Source organism: Microtus ochrogaster, chromosome 2 (genome assembly GCF_000317375.1).
Source record: "Microtus ochrogaster isolate Prairie Vole_2 chromosome 2, MicOch1.0, whole genome shotgun sequence".
In the NCBI taxonomy this organism is placed as follows: Eukaryota; Metazoa; Chordata; class Mammalia; order Rodentia; family Cricetidae; genus Microtus; species Microtus ochrogaster.
Window position 1 is genome coordinate 89,623,431 of NC_022010.1, and position 21,763 is coordinate 89,645,193.

The 21,763-nt window shown below is 35.8% G+C and overlaps 1 protein-coding gene across 3 annotated transcripts in view; it reads left to right on the plus strand.

Moving 5' to 3' along the window:
• The window catches only part of Epha6 (EPH receptor A6), a 918,005-nt gene that overhangs the window by 379,098 nt on the left and 517,144 nt on the right, over window positions 1–21,763 (plus strand). For all 3 annotated transcript variants that reach the window (XM_026787030.1, XM_013353099.2, XM_026787032.1), the window contains one exon: window positions 1,032–1,367. In XM_026787030.1, the coding sequence (XP_026642831.1) occupies window positions 1,032–1,367 (336 nt within the window). The remainder of the gene's footprint in view (window positions 1–1,031; window positions 1,368–21,763) is intronic.

The following is a 21,763-nucleotide window of genomic DNA, read 5'->3' on the forward strand; positions in this document are numbered from 1 at the left end:
TCAATGAATGGAGAGAAACTGAGAAGGGAAGGACTCACCTGAGTATAAAGATGATTGGCGTACAAGATGACTGGTAATAAAAAGCCGTTGAGTACTATGTGAGTTGTGATATCCATAGAAAACTGGAAAGAATGTGTCCTTGATGACAATTAAGGGAGACTTGGCTGAGCCTTCTTTAGGGACATTTTCACAGTTAAGATCTAGGTTGCTCATGTTTAGTGAACATTATCTAAATAAAAATATAGTGGTTTGACCTTATGCATGTGTATGGCTTCAAGTTGACAAGGCACTACGAAAAAGTTTTTTACTGATTTCCATTTGCTTTCATTTCTAAATAATTTGACCACCCAAAATTTAAGATGCTTTTTCTCAATTTTGGAAAATAGATTCTATGAATTTGACAAAATGGTGGGTGTTTTGTCTATACAATATTGACAGTATTAGGATGGAAAGACTGAACACAGTATGCTGAGTATGCATACTCCAGTTGGTTTCAAATTGTAAAAATGATAATATAATTAACTAGGCTATAAGCTTGGCCATCTCATAATTTATAATTTCTATCCATTACATACTTTACAGCAAATAAACCTTAAAAGTATACTTTGGAGATGAATGGACTTTGACATTAAATGTTGGAATTTGAACACTCAAAAATTAAAACTATGAGCCGAGCGGTGGTGGCGCACGCCTTTATTCCCAGCACTCGGGAGGCAGAGGCAGGCGGATCTCTGTGAGTTCGAGACCAGCCTGGTCTACAGAGCTAGTTCCAGGACAGGCTCCAAAACCACAGAAAAACCCTGTCTCGAAAAACAAAAAAAAAAAAAAATTAAAACTATGCTGTATTCACTCTTACAGACTTTCTCTTTTAACATCATCAGATATTTGAACATTTTTTTTATAGTTCCTGTAAGAAATGCCTTCCAACTAATGGTAAAGATCAGCAGCATGTATTCATGAAGATTTCAATGTAGCACCACCATTCCTTGTTCTATACATGTACATTTTGTTTTCTCATTGCTTTTTTCCAGGGCCACCCTCAGCTCCTAGAAATGTGGCTTTTAACATCAATGAAACAGCCCTTGTTTTGGAGTGGAGCCCACCTAGTGACACAGGAGGGAGGAAGGATCTCACATACAGTGTAATCTGTAAGAAGTGTGGCTTAGACAATAGCCAGTGTGAAGACTGTGGTGGAGGACTTCGCTTCATCCCACGACACACGGGACTGATCAACAATTCCGTGATAGTACTTGACTTCGTGTCTCATGTCAACTACACCTTCGAAATAGAAGCCATGAATGGAGTTTCTGAGCTGAGCATTTCTCCAAAGCCGTTCACCGCTATTACAGTGACCACAGATCAAGATGGTAAGTCCCTTTGCTGGTCTCTCAAACTGTTTTTATTATGCTTAATGTCTCTGTCAGGCTTGTATTCAGTTTAGTTGCGATGTTCATGTAATACACTACATTCCTTTTCAAGGGGAAGAAAGAGATTTGTTATATCTTAAGCAGTACGGCCAGATAAGATGAAATGCTCCTTGGTAATGGCTATTTGTCTTTTTAATATAGTCAAATACCAATATTTCTTAATAAGTGTGTACTTAATTTTGACAGTAAAAGCTGGCTATAAATAAAATGTTGCTAAATGCACTGAGTCCACTTCGCCACCATCCTTTTTAAATGTCAAATAAAACAAATAATATGATTATTTTAATTATAATTAATGCTTATTTTAAAAACAGTCCAGCTAACATTTTTTTATATTTATCCAGCTTTACTAAAGATAATTTCCATAAACAATCATGGTATTTCATGCAGGACATGTGTTGACAATCACTAATGGTATACAACAACTTTCAAACTCCCTTCTTGTGTAGACTACCAAAATCAAAAAACCACTGTAAAATCAGATTAATGCTTGATTAAATGTTTTGAAAAGGAGGAAGAGGTTAGAGTTAGGGGTAACATTTCACATTGAGGTTGTTGTTTAACTTTACACAAGCCAATACTGACTTTCAAAAAATTAGATAGAAATGGCATAATTATCAATCTGAAAATCACAGTCTTTTATAAAAGGAATTGTTACCCTTTTGAGAACATTCAATGTTGTTTCTACAAAGTCTAGATTGTCTAATAGACTCAGTAGACTAGCAAAACCAATTTTGGGGGTCAGGTTCCAATAGGTCCCCGGTTTTAATGGAGTTAAGTCTATGTTGGTGGTACAGAAGGAGGAGGATATAAAAAATGAATTTAGAGTTTTTCCACATCACAAGGCATTTTGTGTCATGGGGGTTACATATTTCAACACCAGGTTGTCTACTAAGAACCAACAGTATCCTTCAAAATTATCAGAGAAAGACATTTTCTGTCATCAATCCAGCTTTGGAGACATTTTGTTAGTGACACACGACCCAGCACCCCCAAAAAGCAATGAAGTGTTCTGTGTGCTAACAACATAGCCTTGAGAAAAGTAAAACAACATTCTGCATTTTTATAAAAGTTGATACAAAATAGTATTTCAAGCTGAATAGTCACCAGAAGTTCACAGATATAAAAATACAATATTTCACTTGGCATCTCCAGCATCTTCAGCTTTCAGTGTCTTGTCTGTTCCCATTTCTTGTCTTCTGTTTTCTACAGGATTATGCACATCCTTACGAGTATCAGCTTTCCTCTTCTTCCCCTTGTTTACCACTCTCCCTGCTTCACAGGCACCATTTTAGGCTTTGGAGGAGCAGGTTTAGCATACAGCCTTGCAGATATCTTCTCTGTGGCTCATCCTGCACCATGGCTTTTTCTCCATTAACATCCAGTCCAGCCTTTCTTTGGGACACACCAGCGGTAGAGGATGCTGATTTGATCCATCCAGTGGTCATTCTCAATGCTTCTTCATACTGTTCCCTGCTTACATGTTTAACCATGAAACTATACCCCCTCGAAGAAACAGTCACACAAACAGAGATAAGTACGCACACACATGCAGGCATGTATGCACACAAGTATGCACACATTGAAATGATATTATCCTTATGAGGTTATGAAAAGTACTTAAACTGACTTAAAATATGATAAATTGAATTAAGTGTACCCATTATTTCACTACAGAATTTCATTCTGATGCAACCAGACAAAAACACTTGTGCCTTTTTGAGTCTTTAATTTCTCTCCAACATATTATATTAAATAAAGTGATAAAAGATACAAAGATTTAAAACATCTTCTAAGAAGCAATTAGAAAATTTATGGATATATAACAGACTATAACAGAAAACATCAATAAGCACATATAATACAAATTTATAAAACTAAAACTAAACTTATACACTTTGTTGGTTTCTATATCAGCTGTAACAAACACCATGAACTCTATGACTTACAGAAGAGATTTCTTTCTCATGGTTATCCAAAGGACTAATTCCACCTTGAGATGGTTTGCTAGGTCTTCACATGGACAACTTCTCCCATGTCTCTACATTGTCTTTCCTCTTTATCCAGTCTCCTAAAAGTCTTTTCATCTATGGGCATCAGTCATTTAATTATCACCTTCCATGTGATCTCACATTTTCTTAATAACTATTCAAAGACTTATTGGCAAATATATCATATTGCTGGAGAATGCAAAAATAGTCCGGTGGTTAATAGCACCTGCTGCTTTTCCAGAGAACACCAGTTCAGTTCCCATCACCGATGTTAGCCTGCTGACAACTCTCTGTACCTCTAGTCCTGGTGGTCCAGTGCTTTCTTCCGTCCTCCAAGGGTACTTTTACACACGGCATGCACTTATGAAAACATGCACGTCATAGAAAAAGACAAGATCTCCTGAGTAAATTGGGAGCATAGGGTCTTTGGAAAGGGTTGAAGGGGAGGGGAGAGGTAGGGAAAAAATGTAGAGCTCAATAAAAATAAAAATGAAAAAAAAACTTAGAAAAGAAGACTAAATCTGATTGTATTGGAATGCTAGTCAATATTAAATAGATTCAAACTATCAATACATACATCTTGGATGGCCCTCAATGACATGATGCTGATTTTATAAGGCAAGCTCAAAAGGATGCATACCATATGATTCCATTTGTATAACATTTTGAAATAAAGAAAATACAGAAGTGGAGAAAAAATAGAGTAATATATTTTGGAAGAGTGATGTGGCCTGGGTAGGGTAGCAAGAAAAGACCCTATGATCATCCTGAAAACAATCTGTCTTTATACTATATGACAAGATGATATAGATGTGATAAATTACACACACACACATACACACACACACACACACACACACACACACCTACACACACACACTGTGAATGTACCAAATGTCAACTCCAGTTTTTCTTGATGCACTTTACTTATGCAAGTAGTTAACATGGGAAGGAGTTGAGCAAAGGACAAATTGGACCTTTCTGTCTAGTGAGTGAGTTTGGTAATTTTTAGTGACCCTCATAATTACTCCAAAATGCCAAGTAAAAATTATTATACCTATGATTATGCCATAATAAAATATTAAAAGTTATACTACATGTATGTGAGACAGATGAAAAATTAAATAATGTGAAATAAACATAAATCCTCTTGCTGATAGACTTCAGATTTGCATTGTCAATAAAGTCAAATAAAATATTTTGTTGTGCAAATATTTATATTTGCATTAGCAGATGATTTCAAAGGCTACTATTGCTACTATCTAACCTAACTATATAACCCAATACATTCTTAATTGTATAGTAGAAATCAAACAATTATGGTATTTAAAATATTATTTTAAATAAATATATTTATAAACATGTTTGCATAATTTTCTTCATACATACACCAGACTTTTACTGCAAAAAGTTCATTGAATCTACTTCTCCATCACAAAGAAAATAATGTTTTATACTTTTTCTATTTTTAATTAGTTAATTTTACTTCCCTGACACAGTTTCCCCTCCCTTCTTTCTTCCCAGTCTCATCCCTCCATCACCACTCTGTTTGCATCCCCCAAACTCCTTCACTCCTTCTCCATTTCTGTTTAGAAAAGGCCAGGTCTCTCATAAGTAACAAAAAATCATGGTATATCGAGTTGCCTTAAGACTAAGCAACTCTCCATATATTAAGGCTAGGCAAGGAGACCCAATACAAGGAAGAGGGTCTCAAAAGCCTGTAAAAGAGTAGGAGAGAGCTCCTGTTCCCGTGCTAGTAGTCTCACAAGAGGGCCAAGCTATATAACTATAACATATATCCCGAGTGCCGAGGTCAGTCCCACGCAGGCTGCCTGGTTTTTGGTTCAGTTTCTGTGAGCCCTACTTAGCCCAGGTTATATGATTCTGTGGGTTTTCTTGTGGTGTCCTTGACCCCTCTGATTCCTACAATCTTTTTTCCTCTCTTCTGTAAAATTACTAAAACTCCCCCTATTGTTTGTCTGTGGGTCTGCATCTGTTTCCATCCATTACTGGATGAAGCCTCTCTGATGACAATTGGGCTAGGCACCCATTTCAGACTACATATGTGCTATTGCCAGGAGTATAAACTGGGGTCTTCCAGATTCAATGCAATTCCCATCAAAATCCCAACACATCTTTACAGACCATGAAAGACCAGTACTCAACTTTATATAGAAAAAAAAAAAAACAGGGTAGCTAAAACAATCCTATATAATCAAAAAACTTCCAGAGGCATCACCAGCCATGATTTTAAGCTCTATTATAGAAATATAGTAATAGAAAAACATGGTATTGACATAAAAACAAAAATATGGATCAATGGAATCAAATTGAAGACCCAAATTTAAATTCACATACTGATAGACACCTTTTATATTTTCAAAGAATCCCAAAGTATACATTGTAATAGAGAAAAGCATCTTCAACAAATGGTGATGGTCTAACTGGATATTGATATGTAGAAGAATTCAGCTCTATATATAACTATCACCTTGCACAAAACCCAATTCCAATTGGATAAAAGACCTCAACATAAATCCAGACACACAGAGCCTGATAGAAGAGAAAGTGGGAAATAATCTCAAGTACATTGGCACTGGAGACAACTTCCTGAACAGAAAACCAATATCATAGGCACTGAAATAAACAGTTAATAAATGGGACCTTATGAAATTGAAAAATTTCTGTAAGGCCAAGTGCACTATCAGTAGGACAAAATGAGAGCCTACAGGTTGGGAAAAGTTCTTCAGCAACCCCACTTCTATAAATGGTCTAATTTCCAAAATAAATATAGAATTCAAAGAACTAGAACAACAAAATACCAAATAATCCAATTAAAAATGAGGCACAGATCTAAACAGAATTTTCAGTAGAAGAATCTCAAATAGCTGAAAAACAATTAAAGAGATGTTCAACATCTTTAGCCATCAGGTAAATGCAAATCAAAATGACTCTGAGATTCCATCTTACACATGTCAGAATTGCTAAGATTAAAAACCACAAAAAAAAAAAGCTCATGTGGAGCAAGGGGAACACTCTCCACTGCTCTTGAGAGTGAAAACTTGTACAGCCACTTTGGAAGTCAGTATGGCAGTTTCTCAGAAAACTGCCAATCAACCTACCTCCAGTCATAGCTATGCTGCTGTTAAGTATATACCCAAAGGATACTCAATCATGCCACAAGGACACATGTTTTATACTTTTTTTAAATAATATAATTCATTAAAAATATACTACTAGAGGCTGATAAAATAGCTCAGCAGTTGAGGGCCATTATTGCTATTAAAAATGACCAGGATTTGGGTGAAGACCCCATAGTAAGCAACTTACAAAAGCCTGTAAATTCAGTTACACATGATCTGACTCTTTCTGGTCTTTGAGTGTTGTAAAGAGGCCACTTGTTTGTTTTTCCAGCTACCCAAACTCCTGAAATAATCACACAGAAATTATATTATTTAAATCACTTCTTGACCAATTACTTAAGCGTACTGCTAGCTAGCTCTAGAATTAACCCATCTCCATTATTTTATATTTTACCACGAGGATCGTGGCCTAACCGGCAAGGTTTCAGTGTACCTGTCTCTGGTAGCAGTTCCATGGGTTCTTCTTGATTCCTCCTCCTTTTTCCCAGCATTCAGTTTAGCTTTTGCCATCTAGCACTCTTCTACCCTATCACGGCATCAAGACAATTTCTTTATTAACCAATGATATTCATAGCATACAGAGGGGAATCCCACATCATTTGAGGATACCAGCACACACATGGTACACAAAAGCTTATGGAGATACATACACACACATAAATTTAAAAATATACAAATTATTAGTTTAATGGTATATTAGTTTAATGTAAGAAGGTATATTAAACAAAGGATAAGTAGTACCAATACAAATATTGTACAAAGTTACCATTAAGTAATCCTCACAAGACATGTCTATTTAAGAATATTAAGAAAACATTGTTTTTTAAGCACTAATATTTGTATTATGTTTAAAGACTATTAGAAAGAGCACAGAGATAATCAATGAACTAAAATACTGCCATACATGTTCTTAGTAAAATCGCACAGCCACCTTTATATGTGAGAAAGTATTCCTTTGTCACAATTTGAAGTGACACCTTCTTGTCACACCGTTTCCCGTGTAACCAAAGTTCTCTGATGGACAAGTTCTCAAAAATCAACTGTGTGAAATGGCAAATGTCCAGGGAATGGACAACTGTAAAATAATATAAGCTGTGGGTCTTTTGTTTATTCTTGTGTTTAATTCAAGGGATTAACACTAATGCTGAATGTTCATAGATATTAGTGCCCCAGAACCAAATTTTAAGACTCACAGCATGCTAACAAGTTTAAATAAAATATTCAATCATGCTGCTTGCAGTATCTTTGAGAATGTTTTCTCAAGACTTGAAGGATCTTTCTCACACTTGTTTAATAACACATAATAATTGTATCCCTAAAAAGCACAGTGAAATAGTTTGCCTTAATCATTATAAGTATATATCACTAAATTATACTAAAAATGGAAAGTGACTATAAATTTACTCAGTGTATCTTTGGGAGAGTGTTCCAAGTGTACTATACTGAGAGATCACTTAAAAACCTTAACGTGTTGTGCCAATAATTTCACAAACATCCAATTAGCACTATTTAAGTTCTGCTAAAGAGAAGTTCAGGGCACACTGAAAACTAGAGTATAAAAGTGGGTCTTCCCAAAAATAACATGTAAGTTCTCTGAGGAATGTTTAGAAAGATCAGGACTAGGCAAAATTATTGTGAGGCTGGGCTGAAAAAGTATAGCTAAAAAGAATCAAGCAAGAAATCATGCAAGAATCAGGGAACTGACATAACATTTCACAGAAGTACAAGATCATGGAAGAAACTGAGTATTGTAGAGTATTATTTGAAGATGTGTTACATTTATTTATTCTTTGGAATAATTATTTAATGATGCAAGTATGTGTTGGAGATAATTTTTTTCTTTCGTCTTCTTCTTCTTCCTTTTTTTTTCTTTTTTTTCTGTTTAGATGGTAATAATTTAAGTTCAAAAAGCTGGCTAGACATAAGCCAAATTAAGGTTGGTATTTATAAGAAGGAAAAAGATGCTATGTGTGATTTATTTGGGAGCTGAGTATCAGCCCCCACAAAGAGTAAAGAGGAAAAAGCCAAAAGAGTAAAATAAACACCAACAACTAAATTTTGGCATACTAACGTGAGACTCGAATATCCACCTAGAACCTGAGACAGTTGAAAAAAGATATGGCTCTGTTAAGAAACCCTTTTGTACAGCCCAGCATTTAAACAGAGTATTTCGAACAAAATAGAAACAAACAAACAAAAAATTAACTAAAAACTGTTCACCATAATGTAGAATACTGGTGTTCCATAGCTGGTGAGCTGAATATGATTCCAAGTCAAACATCCAATCAAGCTGTGAACTTTAGGCTTGAATATAATTCCAAGTCAAAAACAAAACAAAACAAAACCTCTCATCAGGTTGGGAACTTTAGACTTAGCTCTCATGAACCTAGAAGTAGGCAGAGAAAACCAGGAGAGCCGCATGGAACCTTATCAGTTGTGGTTAATCTAAAATTTGGAAACATAGTGAGAGTGTTTCTAAGACATTTGAAAAAGTTAATTAAAAAGGCACTTATAAAAAAATACTTCTGTAACACTAAGATCACAGTAAGAGTAGAAAAATAATGCAGCTTATGAGGTTGTACTTTGTGTATGAGTATGGAAATACAATATAAGCCAAAAGTATAGAGATATTTGAACTCTAAAACTATATAAAACTTTTCATTAGACACAAAAACAAATTTCTCATGTTTAAGAAATATTAGGAAAGCCACTTAAATGATTATTCTTACGTATAATTAAGCTTTTTATTTTTTATTTATTTTTTGGTTTTTGATATCAGGTTTCTCTGTAGCTTTGGAGACTATCCTGGAACTAGCTTTTGTAGACCAGACTGGCCTTGAACTCACAGAAATCCACCTGCCTCTGCCTCCTGAGTGCTGGGATTACAGGCATGTGCCACTACTGCCCAGCTATAATTAAACATCTTTTAAAAAATGTTTTTCTAAGCCACTTGGTGGTGGTATGTGCCTTTAAGCACAACATACAGAAGGCAGAGGCAGGCGGATATCTAAGTTTGAGAGCAGCCTGACCTACAGAGAAAGTACTAGGACAGACAAGGTTACAAAGAAAATCCCTGTCTCAAAAAGCCTAACAAACCAAAATGTCTTTTTGAATCTGTCATAAATTAACTCTGAAAAAGAAAACTGCTCTTGATTATTCTGATTTTAGATGAATAAATAATACTATAAAATTATGACTTAATTTTAAAACTAAGTATCTTTGCAATATATCTTTTTAAAGTTTTTTTTTTGTTGTTTTGTTTTATTTGTTTGAGACGGGGTTTTATTTTGTAGCCATAGCTGTCCTGGAACTCATTCCGTAGACCAGGCTACCCTTGAATTCAGTGATCCATCTTCCTCTGCCTCCTGAGTGCTTGAATTAAAGGCACTTGCCACCACTTCCCAGCACTTTTATAGTTTTTTGAATAATTATTATTTTAAACATTTTCCTAAAAATGTATTTTGAGCATATTCTCCCACATTCCCAACTACTCCCATATCCTTTCCTTTCTCTTTACCTATCAAGCTGCTTGTTCTTTCCCCTTCACAAAAGCAAAAAACAAAACTGAAACCTCCATGGCCCATGGAGTCTGTTTTGTGTTGGTCAACTACTCCTAATTGTGCAGCCTGACATGGAGTGTGGTGGAGTGTGGTTGATATACCCAGTACTACTGGATGAAAATGATTTTCCACCTCCCAGCAGCTACCCTCTCATTCCATATCCACTCCAGTGCTGGAATTGAAGGTGTTGTGACTCTCTAGGACTGGGATTAAAGGTATGAGCCACAACCACCTAGATTTTTTTATACATTGATCTTGTGTAGCCCAGGGTGGCCTTGAACTCACAGAGATCCTTCTGCCTGTCTTCCAAATCTTGGGATGAAAGTTGTATGCCACCACTGACTGACCTCTAGTGGTTTAGCTTTGCCTTTCTGATATTCAAGCAAGCTTTATTTATTAAAACATAAATAACATATCATTATGTTTATGGATTTATAAGAAATATAGTCTCCAGGTGTAGTTGGAGGCTGCTCATTCATTTCCCAACCACCCAGACTCAAAAATAATCACACAGAAACTGTATTAATTAAAACACTGCTTGATCCATCACTTAAGCATATTGATATTGCTAGTTAGCTTTTCTATCTTAAATTAACCTATTTATATTATTTAACTAACATGACTACAAGTTTGACTATTATAAATGACTATTAACCTGTATTTCTTAATTATACATTACATTTTGAGCTGCACAAATAATACTTTAAGCAAGAGCAGAAATGCATATATAACAAAAGTGACATTAATTTTGTACCAATAAACCCAGATCCATACCACTGCAAAGTATTCATCTCTATAGCATATTGCCCTTTAAATGAAAAAAAAAATATTTAGAAATAGTATTTGGGAATTAGGGCATAGTTCTCTCCAACTGCTTCCTGCTTTTTGTTGGGTGAAGTAATTTGGGGAGTTTTCATGGAGACTTTTCGGGTGGTCTCAGTCCATCAAACCACACTAGTGTGGAAGGAATTCACAGGTTCTTATCTTCTGTGGAAACAAAAGTGAACCTCTTTTCCAAAGCAACATATCCTTAGACCCCAATTTTGAAGTCAAGATGCATTTAAAGTGTGTATGTTGGTTTAGCTTAACAGCTCATACAATGAAATGTCTCTCTATACTTAACTCATTCAAAGTCAAAAGTTCAAAGAAAACACAATAATATACATAATCCAGACTTTCTTTGTATTTTCCATCTTTATGCTGGTTATTTTTCTTTACATACTTAATCTATGATGGTCTGTACTCTGTATCTTTAAAGATTTTATTTTTACTTGAACAGAAAGGGGGGATGATGTGGAAAGTCCTTCTGTATATGTATTGCTTTTATTGGTTAATGAATAAAGAGTCTGCATTGACCTGTGATAGGGCAGAGTAGAAGTAGGCAGAAAACCTAAGCTGAATGCTGGGAGAAAGAAGATGGAGTCAGTGAGATGCCATATATCCAGATGAGACAGACAGATCCAGGAACTTTACCAGTAAACCACAAACCTCATAGTAATAATAGAAATGGGTTAATTTGAGATATAAGAGCTAGTTTAACAATACGCTTAGGTGATTGGCCAATCAGTGTTTTAATTAATACAGTTTTGTGTAATTACTTTGAGTGTGAGCAGCCAGAAACAAATGAGTAACCCCCAACTACATCCTGTTTCTTAGCTTTACTAACAGTTCTCAGATAGGGCTTCAGGCTTGTGGATTGAGTCATATATTACTCAATTAACTTTGCCAATCAGTGGGAGGTATATTTGCAATTGCTTTTATTTTTATATTTTACTTAAATGCACCAGAAACATTTTTCATTTTGGAAGCAAAACAAGAAAGCAACACCAAGAAATCATTTTATTCTAATTTTCAGTTTGTGGTGAAAATAAATAAATAAAAACATAAAACGTGTTTAATTACCACAAAGTAATTTTTCAGGTAGAAGTAAAGCATTTATCATTAGTAGTCAAACAAAAAATTGTGTTTATAGAAATCCTGACATATCCAAACCATGTTTATGTTAAAAGATATGCCTCTGAAAATTAATTATACTGTTGGTGCTAAAAGTTGAAGCAAGTTTTAAAATTCTTTAACTTCATATATATATTCTCTATACACTTGGGTGACTATTAAGTATAGTCTTCCTCAGACTCAGCTTTTCATTCTGAATTTCCTATCTTTGCTCTGGCAGCTGTAACTAATTGCACTGAAACAGAAACAGATTTAAATCTACAAAATGTGTTTAAAAACCTTGTATGTCTCTTTTTATTTACAGTTCACTGGTGTTCAGGAATACAACCTGCTTAAAATATCAACCATAGTGCCTTGTTGAAAAATGTAATGAGGCATGCATGACACATCATTCCTCTTTATGCTTGCACTTTAATGTTCTTTATGTTTGGAAACCTCTTTCCACCCCCATTGTTTAAAACAAATGTTGACAACAACTTCTTTCTAAAACTGGTGCTATTCTATTTAATGTAAAACAAAAATAAAAGCTTTAAATATTTACTAACAATATACTGGCTACCAGACAATAGTAGAAAGTGTTGTTTTTAAAAACAAAACAACAACAAAAGCAATAACTTTGATTTGACCCAGCCGTGATGTTGGCAATTTATACTGTATTTTTCATGTTCTTACAACCTGATCAAATAACAGAGTCTATAGCTATAGATATCTTGTATTAAAGTATGATATTTTCTGTCTCCTCAGGAAAAGTATTGCTCTCTGGAAAAGTGCACTGAATATTTTATTTATTGAAGATAATTGAAATGTCAGTATAGTTAGTCATTACTAAATAACTTTAGAAATCTAGCAAATATTAAATTATGTTAGAATCTGTAATTGTAAAGTTTATTTTTACTCCTGAAAAATATCAACTTATTTCCAAACCTAATGTCTTTTAGTGTCAAGCATCTTTTGGGTAATTGATGTAAAAAACACTTTGGATTTTAGAAATTAATTTTTTGAGAAATTGTCAGAGAATGGGCACCCAGTCATCCAGTACAAAAAAGTGAGAAACTCCTTCTGAACACGTATGGACACACTGATATATGCTACAGCTTCACCGAACCAGGTGTGTCCATTTTATCTTTTAACTCATATTTTATTTTTAAAAATTTCACACATATACAAAATGTATATTATTTTATTTACAACATACTATGTCCTTTCTACCTCCTCCAGGACACAACAACCTGTTTCCCTTCAACTGTACTTTCTATTTTATATCATTATTAATCATTAATTATTATTATTATTATTTTATGATATCCTTGAGTCCACTTGGCACTGGCCATGTTTATATGGCTGTAGGGCTATCTCTGGGGTGCAGTAATCCTACTAGCAACCACATTCTCCAGGAAAAGGAATTCTTTTTCTCTAGCTATTGGCTCGATAGTGATCAGGAGTTAGATCACGGGTCTTGTTAATTTTTTTAATACATTTTATCATCTTTCTATTTGTATCAAAATTTATCTTTTCTCATTTTACATTGCTATCCCCATCCCAACTCCCTCCCTCCTCCTGCCCCACCCTGCTTCTCTCACCCATGGGGAGTCAACAAAGTCTGACACTTCATGTTGAGGCAAGACCAAGGCCCTCCTGCCTATATCAAGGCTGAGCGAGGTATCACTGTGAAGGGTATTCCAAGATGCCAGTTCAAGCTCTAGGGATAAATCCTGGTCCCACTGCCAGTGGTGCCACAGACTTCTCAAGCCTTACTCACAACTGTCCCCCACATTCAGTGGGCCTAGTATGGTCCTAAGCAGGTTTCCCCTTTATCAGTACAAAGTAAGTGTGCTCTCATTAGCTCATGTCAGCTGTTTCTGTGGGTATCACCATCATGGTCTAGACACCCTTCTCATTTTATCACTTCTCCCCGTTTTGGACTGGTCTGCAGTAGCTCAACCCAGTGCTTCGCTGTAGATCTTTGTATCTGCTTCTATCAGTTGCTAGTTGACAATTAAGATGGTCATCAATCTGATTACAGGGGAAGACTAGTTCAGGAGTCCTTTCCACTGTTGCTTAGTCTAACCTGGAGTCATCCTTGTGGATTCCTGAGAATTTTCCTAGTGCCATGTTTCTCACTAGCCCTTTGATGACTCCCTCAGTCAAGATAAGATATCTTTCCTTGCTCTCTCGCTCTCTGCCCTTCCCCCTTCTTGAGCATACAGATTCCTTGTTCTCTTCCTCCCTCCTCTTCTTTGCACAATACACCCAGTTTTTTGAGAAGATCTTACCTGTTTCTCATCATCTCATATGAATACAAATACAATGTGGTATTATACATAGAATAAACTACCCTACAACTATCTGTTACAACAAGCCTCTATAGATTATATTAGTAAAAATTAGGGATGAAATTAGTTAGTCTTTCATTCATATCTTTAATCAATTGCAAAATATTTACTCAATAGTTATTTCTGCCAGAATCTCTTTTGTGCTCTAACACTGTACAATACAAGAGACAAGTTAAGTTAAAAGTATCTTTGTTGTCATAGTCACTGTTCACAAACATACTCTCTGGGAAGGGAAACTGTGTAGAGTAAGACATTTAGATAAAATGGTTACACAGCGTAACCAAAAGGTCTCTCTTGAAACATAAAACTTGAGTAGCTCATGAATCTACAAGAAAAGCATGTAGATACATAAAAGACTATGGCAGAAAGTGGTCACATAAAGGGCAAAGTTTTAAATTCAAACACAGTGTCTAGAAAGTAACAAGAAAATACTATTGCATGTGTCTTCCTTGGAAAATGCTTAATTTCATCTGAATTAAGACCTCTGGTGCAATACGTACAGACTTTAAAACAAAAGGCTCTCATCAACAGCAAACTAGCCTTTATTATAGGAATGCTTTGTGTTTTGGGAAAACAATGTGCTTATTCTTCAGTTGATTTCAAGCTACTGCCTTTTAGGGTCATTAACTGTTTCCTTTTTTGGGTATTTTGCATTTTTGAAAAAAAAAAGAGCCCTGGTAGAAAGGAAAACTAAACTGAAAATAAGTGAACGAGATTGTAGCCTGCATTTCCTCTACCTGGCACATGATATAAAGCATGGCTACAGGCTAAGCACATGGGCAGCAGTGCCAATGCAACTCTTTGCTTGAAGAATGAAGGTCACATTGATTTTATGACTAAAGTATACACAAAAATTGACTGATTTGGAAAACCAATTTAGCTCTGATTATTTTTAAGCACTATATTTTAGCTGCTTAATATTTTCTGAAAATATTCATTTAAGGTAAATATTCATATAAATTAGAAGCACATTAATTTATCCAAAACACAAAGTTTATCAATGTGTATGTATTACCCTTATCATTATTAATATGTTATATTCACTTATTTATCATAAATCATTCAATTAAATCATTTAAAAACCAATTACCATTATTTTAATCCACCTAAAATTCCACAAAGCATATTTAGTTCAAGGAGTGTTTTCTTGCCACATTTTCCTCAGCATTTTGTATTTGATTTTAATTCTGAAACAATCAGTACCAGCTCCATAACCTGGTACTGAACATTAAAAAAAAGAAAATAGGGTTCCCTTCTAAATAAAGCCGGGACAGGGACCATGAAAGGTGCTATTCTTTAAAGCTCTTTGGCTCTGTGACTTTTCTCCCAATGTATCATGGGGCTTCTGCTGTTAAGGAAAGGAACCCCTAAATTAAATTTTGTGAAACCAGATTATGAGCATGAAGTTTACAATTCATCTTTATATGGCCCAATTTAGTTTCGTACAACTATAACATCTTTTAATTTATCTACAAGATCATTGTTTTTTTCTAATTGTCTTAACCTCCCCATGTGTCCCAGGGAGTCTGAACTGAGAAATATAAACCATACAAAGTTAAATGGAGGAAAGATAGATCTTCAATTCACCCTGGTGGTACTCCCTCCAGAGATACCTGCATAGGTTGAAAAAAGGAATTCCAAGTTCAGGTAGAATAAGGCTCATAACCCCAGTTTCCTTTTGAACTCATGATGACCCTTGCTACACTAGTGGTCTGTGAGAACTCCTTCCTAAAACTTCAGTTAACTTGCTAAGGACTGAGTGAGTATAATAGTGACTTTCTGTGGCTGTGAGAAAACCAAAGCAACACAATTGAAAGTATTTGGTTAGATTTGAAGTTTCAGGGGGAGTATTAGAAACAATAATGGAAGAATAAAAACAACATAGCAGAAGACAAAAAAAAAAAAAAAAAAAAGCAAACAAACAAAAAAAAAACAGGGAAAAAAACCCTGAGAACTCACATCTTGATCTCAAAGCAGGCCGAAGGTAAAGAACATGGGATGATAGGGGGATTTTGAAACTTAAGTTCACTCCTAGTCCATATCTTTTTTAATATGGCCACACCTCCTAATCCTTCCCTAACATCCACCACCTGGGAACTAATTTTCCACATACCAAAGATTTATGTGAGCATCTCATTCAAACCACTACTAAAATCTTGTTACCACTAAGATAGAGTATCTACAGGGAGTGCTATCCTTGTCCCTCCTTTCTTTTTCCCTCCCTTCCTCTCTCTCTCTCTCTCTCTCTCTCTCTCTCTCTCTCTCTCTCCTCTCCATACACATATAAATGCACACACAAACACACACCTGGACTGGACGTTCCATGTTTAGCAGTTTTGAAATAGGAAAACCTTATGATATCTGAATCTCCCACTGCAAACGGGAACCAGATCAAGCATGTGGTCTCTTCTTCAATATATTTGGAGAGCTACAATTATTTATGGTGATGACCACAAGCTAGCATTAGGGATGGCAAAAGAGCTTAGCTGAAAGAAGTGTAGTATGACAAAGAACACAATCTAAATTTTTGATAGGTTAGCCAATGCTATACCTTTCCAGGACATCAGGACTTAAGCAACAATGCACATTCCATCATACTATTACACTTAACTTACAAAACATGGTGACAAAGATGAAAATCATTAAGACTTCCAAGATGACAAGTGTTGAGTCTTAAACCCTGCATGACCTTAGGGAGCAGTGCAACTGCCTAAATCACACATCCAAATAATGCCATTATAACAAGCTCACTGGCATTATTTGCATTTATTCTTTTGTATTTCATTCTTTAAAGAACCACTCAACTTGTATAGTCCTCAAGTAATTATGCTGTAAATTATCTTCCAAAAATAGTTCACTTATAACATGGGCAGTAGTAGCATATGCCTTTAATCCCAGGACTCAGGAGGCAGAGACACGTCGTTCTCTGTGAGTTTGAGGCCAATCTGATCTATACAGCAAGTTCCAGGACAGATTCCAAAGCTACAGAGAAACCCTGTCATGATAAACCAAAGAAGGAAAGAAAAGAAAAAAAGGGAGAGTTTGGGAACATCAGTAGAGTGCTTGCTTAACAAGTTCAGGCCCTGTGTTTGTTCCTCATCTCAAAAAAAAAGAAAAGAAAAGAAAAGAAAAAAATAGTATACTTATTTATATGTGGATTTTTATGTGCTTTAGTAAATAAATTTGTTCTTTGACAATTTTATATCTTTATAAAGCACACTGATTACTCTCAGCCTGTTATCTTTTTTCTGCCTCCCACCCTTCTCTACAGACATTTTTTTCTCCCTTCCACTCTTCTCTATAACCCTACCCATCCCTTTCTCATATTAATGTGGCCCACTGAGTCTAACAAGGCCCTATAAGTCATCATGGTTTAAAGGGTATTCCTGGGACATGTGTGGGGTTCACCAGTGAGTTCTCAACATAAGCCAATGACTCCTCCTCTTTGAGAATTTATAAATAGACACGAGTTCCACAAGATGATGTAGGACTAATGAGCCACTCTCTGATCTGTGATGCATTGGTGACAAGGAGTCAGAACTGAGAAATAAAACCATTCAGAGATGAATGGAGGAAAGATAGGACTTAAATTCACCTGGGGCTGATGTAGGATTCCCCTCTGTACGCTGTGAATACCATTGGTTAATAAAGAAATTGTCTTCGACCTGTGATTGGGTGGAGTAGAGCTAGGCTTAAAAAACTAAACTGAATGCTGGGAGAAAAGAGATGGAGTCAGAGAGAAGCCATGTAGCCCCACCAGAGACAGGTGCTGGAACTTTAGCCTGTAAGCCACAGCCATGTGGCAATACACAGATTAATAGAAATGGGTTAAATTGATATGTAAGAGTTAGTCAATAAGAAGCTAGATCTAATGAGCCAAGCAGTAATTTAATTAATAGTTTCTGTGTAGTTATTTCGGTTCTGAGTGGCCAGGTAAAACAAGTGGCCTTCTACAACATGGGGGTACTTGCACAAGGTGAATGAAGGAACTCTGAGGTCCAGTAGAATAAGAATGTCTCAAATGCCAGTTTTCTTTTAACTCAGAGTAAGTCTGTGAGAGCTCCTTGCTAGAAGCTACAATTAATTTGCAAAGGACTGAGTAGGTATATTAGTGACTATTTATGGCTATGAGAAAACATTTTGACCAGAGCAGCACAAAACAAAGTATTTGATTACATTCAAGATTTCAGGGGGCAGGATTAGAAGCAATAATGGCAGAACATAGACTGTTGGCATACAAAAGAGTTCCACAATAGCCAAGAATGGAGAATAACAAAGGTTTATTTTTGGGGGGAGATAAACTCACAGAAAGAGTAGTGATCCACAGTCCTTTGCTTGTGTTGGGAACTGGAACCAAATCCAGCAGCCAAGAAGCCTATGTTGTCAGAGTTTCAGTCCTGCCCAGTTCCTGCCCAGTTCCTGCAAACAATATGTCCCAAAGAAATCACACAGAGTTCTACTTTAGTTATAAACTATTTGGCCCATTAGCTCAGGCTTCTTATTAACTTGTATAACATATATTAGCCCATTATTCTAGTATATGTTAACCATGTGACTTGGTACCTTTTTCAGCGAGGCAATCACATCTTGCTTTTTCTGCAGCTGGGTAAATGACTTCAGAGGAATGGACTTCCTTCAGTTCAGCATTCTCCTGTCCCATTCACATTGACTGGCCTCTGTCTGGCTGTCCCAGCTATAATTCCTGCTTGGCTACTGGCCAATCAGCATTTATTTAAAATATAATTGATAGGATACAGACCAAAGTCCCACAGCATTTCTCTCTCTTTAAAAAGAACAATAACTCTGAATCTAATATCCTTTGTTTAGCTTTTCTCCCCACATTAGCCATAACAACTTATAATCAACATTCTAAACAAACAAAAATATCCATAGTCCATTTTTTGGGAATATGTGCATAGTTTTCCAGGCTACTTCCTGCTGGTGGGGGGCACTGATAATCTTATGGGGACCTAAAGAAAATTTAGAATTATGATCTAGTGCTGACTGGAGTATCCTGTGAGTCTTGATTATCTCAGGCAGAAGTTTTGAATCTGTTCTGGATGTAGAACTCGGACATCTGGGCCATCTGCTCATATTGAAGATTTCTCAGAGGGTCTTCCTTGATCAAACCTGATTTTTCTTAACTCAGAATGAATTCATAGCCTTTCATTTTCTGTGGAAACAAAAGAAAAACTCTTCTCCAAAGTAACATATCTTTTGACTTCAGTTTTGAAGTCAAGGTATTTTCAAAATACCTATCTTATATTAGTTCAGCAGCATTTATAAACAAATATCTTTTAGCAGTTGTTGCTCCCCCATCAGCATTCAAAAAATTCAAAGAGAACATAATAACATATAGTTTCAAGACTCTCTGTAAATTTTTCATCTTTATATGGCTTTATTTTAACCTCTATTTCTTTTATTTTTAATTTTTGGCTTTTTGAGACAGGTTCTCTGTGTATCTTTGGCTGTCCTGGAACTCCCTCCATAGACCAGGCTGTCCTTGAACTCACAGAGATCTTCCTGTTTATGCCTCCCAAGTGCTAGGATTAAAGGTGTAAGCCACCACACCTTGAATTCACAGATATCTGTCTGTCTCTGCCTCCCAAGCATTGGGATTAAAGGCGTGTGCCACCATGCCTTGAACTCACCTGCCTCTATCTCCCAAGTGTTGGGATTAAAGGTGTGTACCACCACACCCAACTACTCTCTTTTTTATTTTAAGTACATTTTCTTTACTCTCCCAAGCTTGCATATATTTTTAACACACTGTAAAACATTAAGAGGTTTTCTTTGTCTTTGAATCTATCTTTACTTTATAGCTCTCTTTTTCTGACTGTGAGTCTTTAATTTCCTAAGCAATATGGAGAGGATTAAGGCCATGGCTTTGACAGCTGGATCCTGCCCATTCCTTAGCTTTCTGAGATTACAGCTTCATGGTGGAGGTACCAGCCAGAGTGATGTTCATTTCCACAACTCTATGGTGTTTCAAGGTTCCCGCCACCACCAAAAAGTATGTAGTCAGATAATCATAAACACCATTTAAGTGTTTGGTGGTGGGGCCTCTTAAAAGAGCTGCAAGGTTTTGCAGCTAAAGCTGAGTCAGGAAGCCTCTCTAAAATGAGAGTGCTTGCTTGCTTCTCACAAGCAAAGCACGCCTGAGAAAATGCTGCTTTCAATAAGCCATGCTTAACTTTATTCCTTTCTGTCTAGAATTACTTCCCAAGCTTTGTCAGGCTTTATGTGGATGCAGTTGTCTATACATTGCATACCAATTTTTGTTGGAGCTTCTGTACTGCCTGTTTCCCGCAGTTCTTAAGTCCCAAAGAAATCACACAGAGTTCTACATTAGTTATAAACTGATCGGCCCATTAGCTCAGCCTTCTTACTAACTCTTATAGCAAGTATTAGCCCATTATTCTAGTATATGTTAACCACATGACTTGGTACTTTTTTTCAGCAAGGTAGTCACATCTTGCTTTTTCTGAGGCTGGGAAAAGGACTGCAGAGGAATGGGCTTCCTTCTTCCCAGAATTCTCCTCTTCCCATTAACTGGTCTCTATTTTCTGTCTGGTTGTCCTACCTATACTTCCTGCCTGACTACTAGACAATCAGTGTTTATTTAAAATATAATTTACAGGATACAGACCAATGTCCCAGAGCAGGCCTATACATGTTTTTCATCTGTATTTATAGTACAGGAGACCATTTCCAAAGTGGGCTGATATCTTAGAAGCTATTGGCTGAAGGAGTTCCCATAGCACCCCCCATTTTATCTAAATAAGAGAGTTCTAGACTAATAAAAAATATATACAATAAGAACAAATATCAAGTATTTTCTAGGGAAAAGAAGGGGCAAAAACATACATAAACATTAGAATTACAACCAGCATAGACAATATCAAACAAGAAACATATTATAAATGTTTCAATAGTTATCCTATCCTGTAAACTGAGACTGTTCTTTTGTTTCTTGACCATTTTGACCTAAATAATCACACAGATACTACTTGGCCTATTAGTTCTTATTAACCATCTCTTATATCTTAAATTAGTGCTTTTCTATTAATCTGTGTATTGCCAGGTTTCAGTGTGTCCTTCTTTGGCAGCTGCATGGCATCTCTTTAATACTCTCTTTCTATAGCTCCATTCAGATTTCCCACCTGGTTTTACTCTTCTAAGACATTGGCTGAAACAATGTTATTCATTAATTAAAGCAACACATATAAAAAACTTCTTACATAATTTCCCCTTTTCTATCCAATTAAATAGGAAGGTTTTAACTTTAGCATAGTAAAATTACATATAACAAAAACAAGTATCAAGCAAGAATTACAATTACAATATTTATATTTA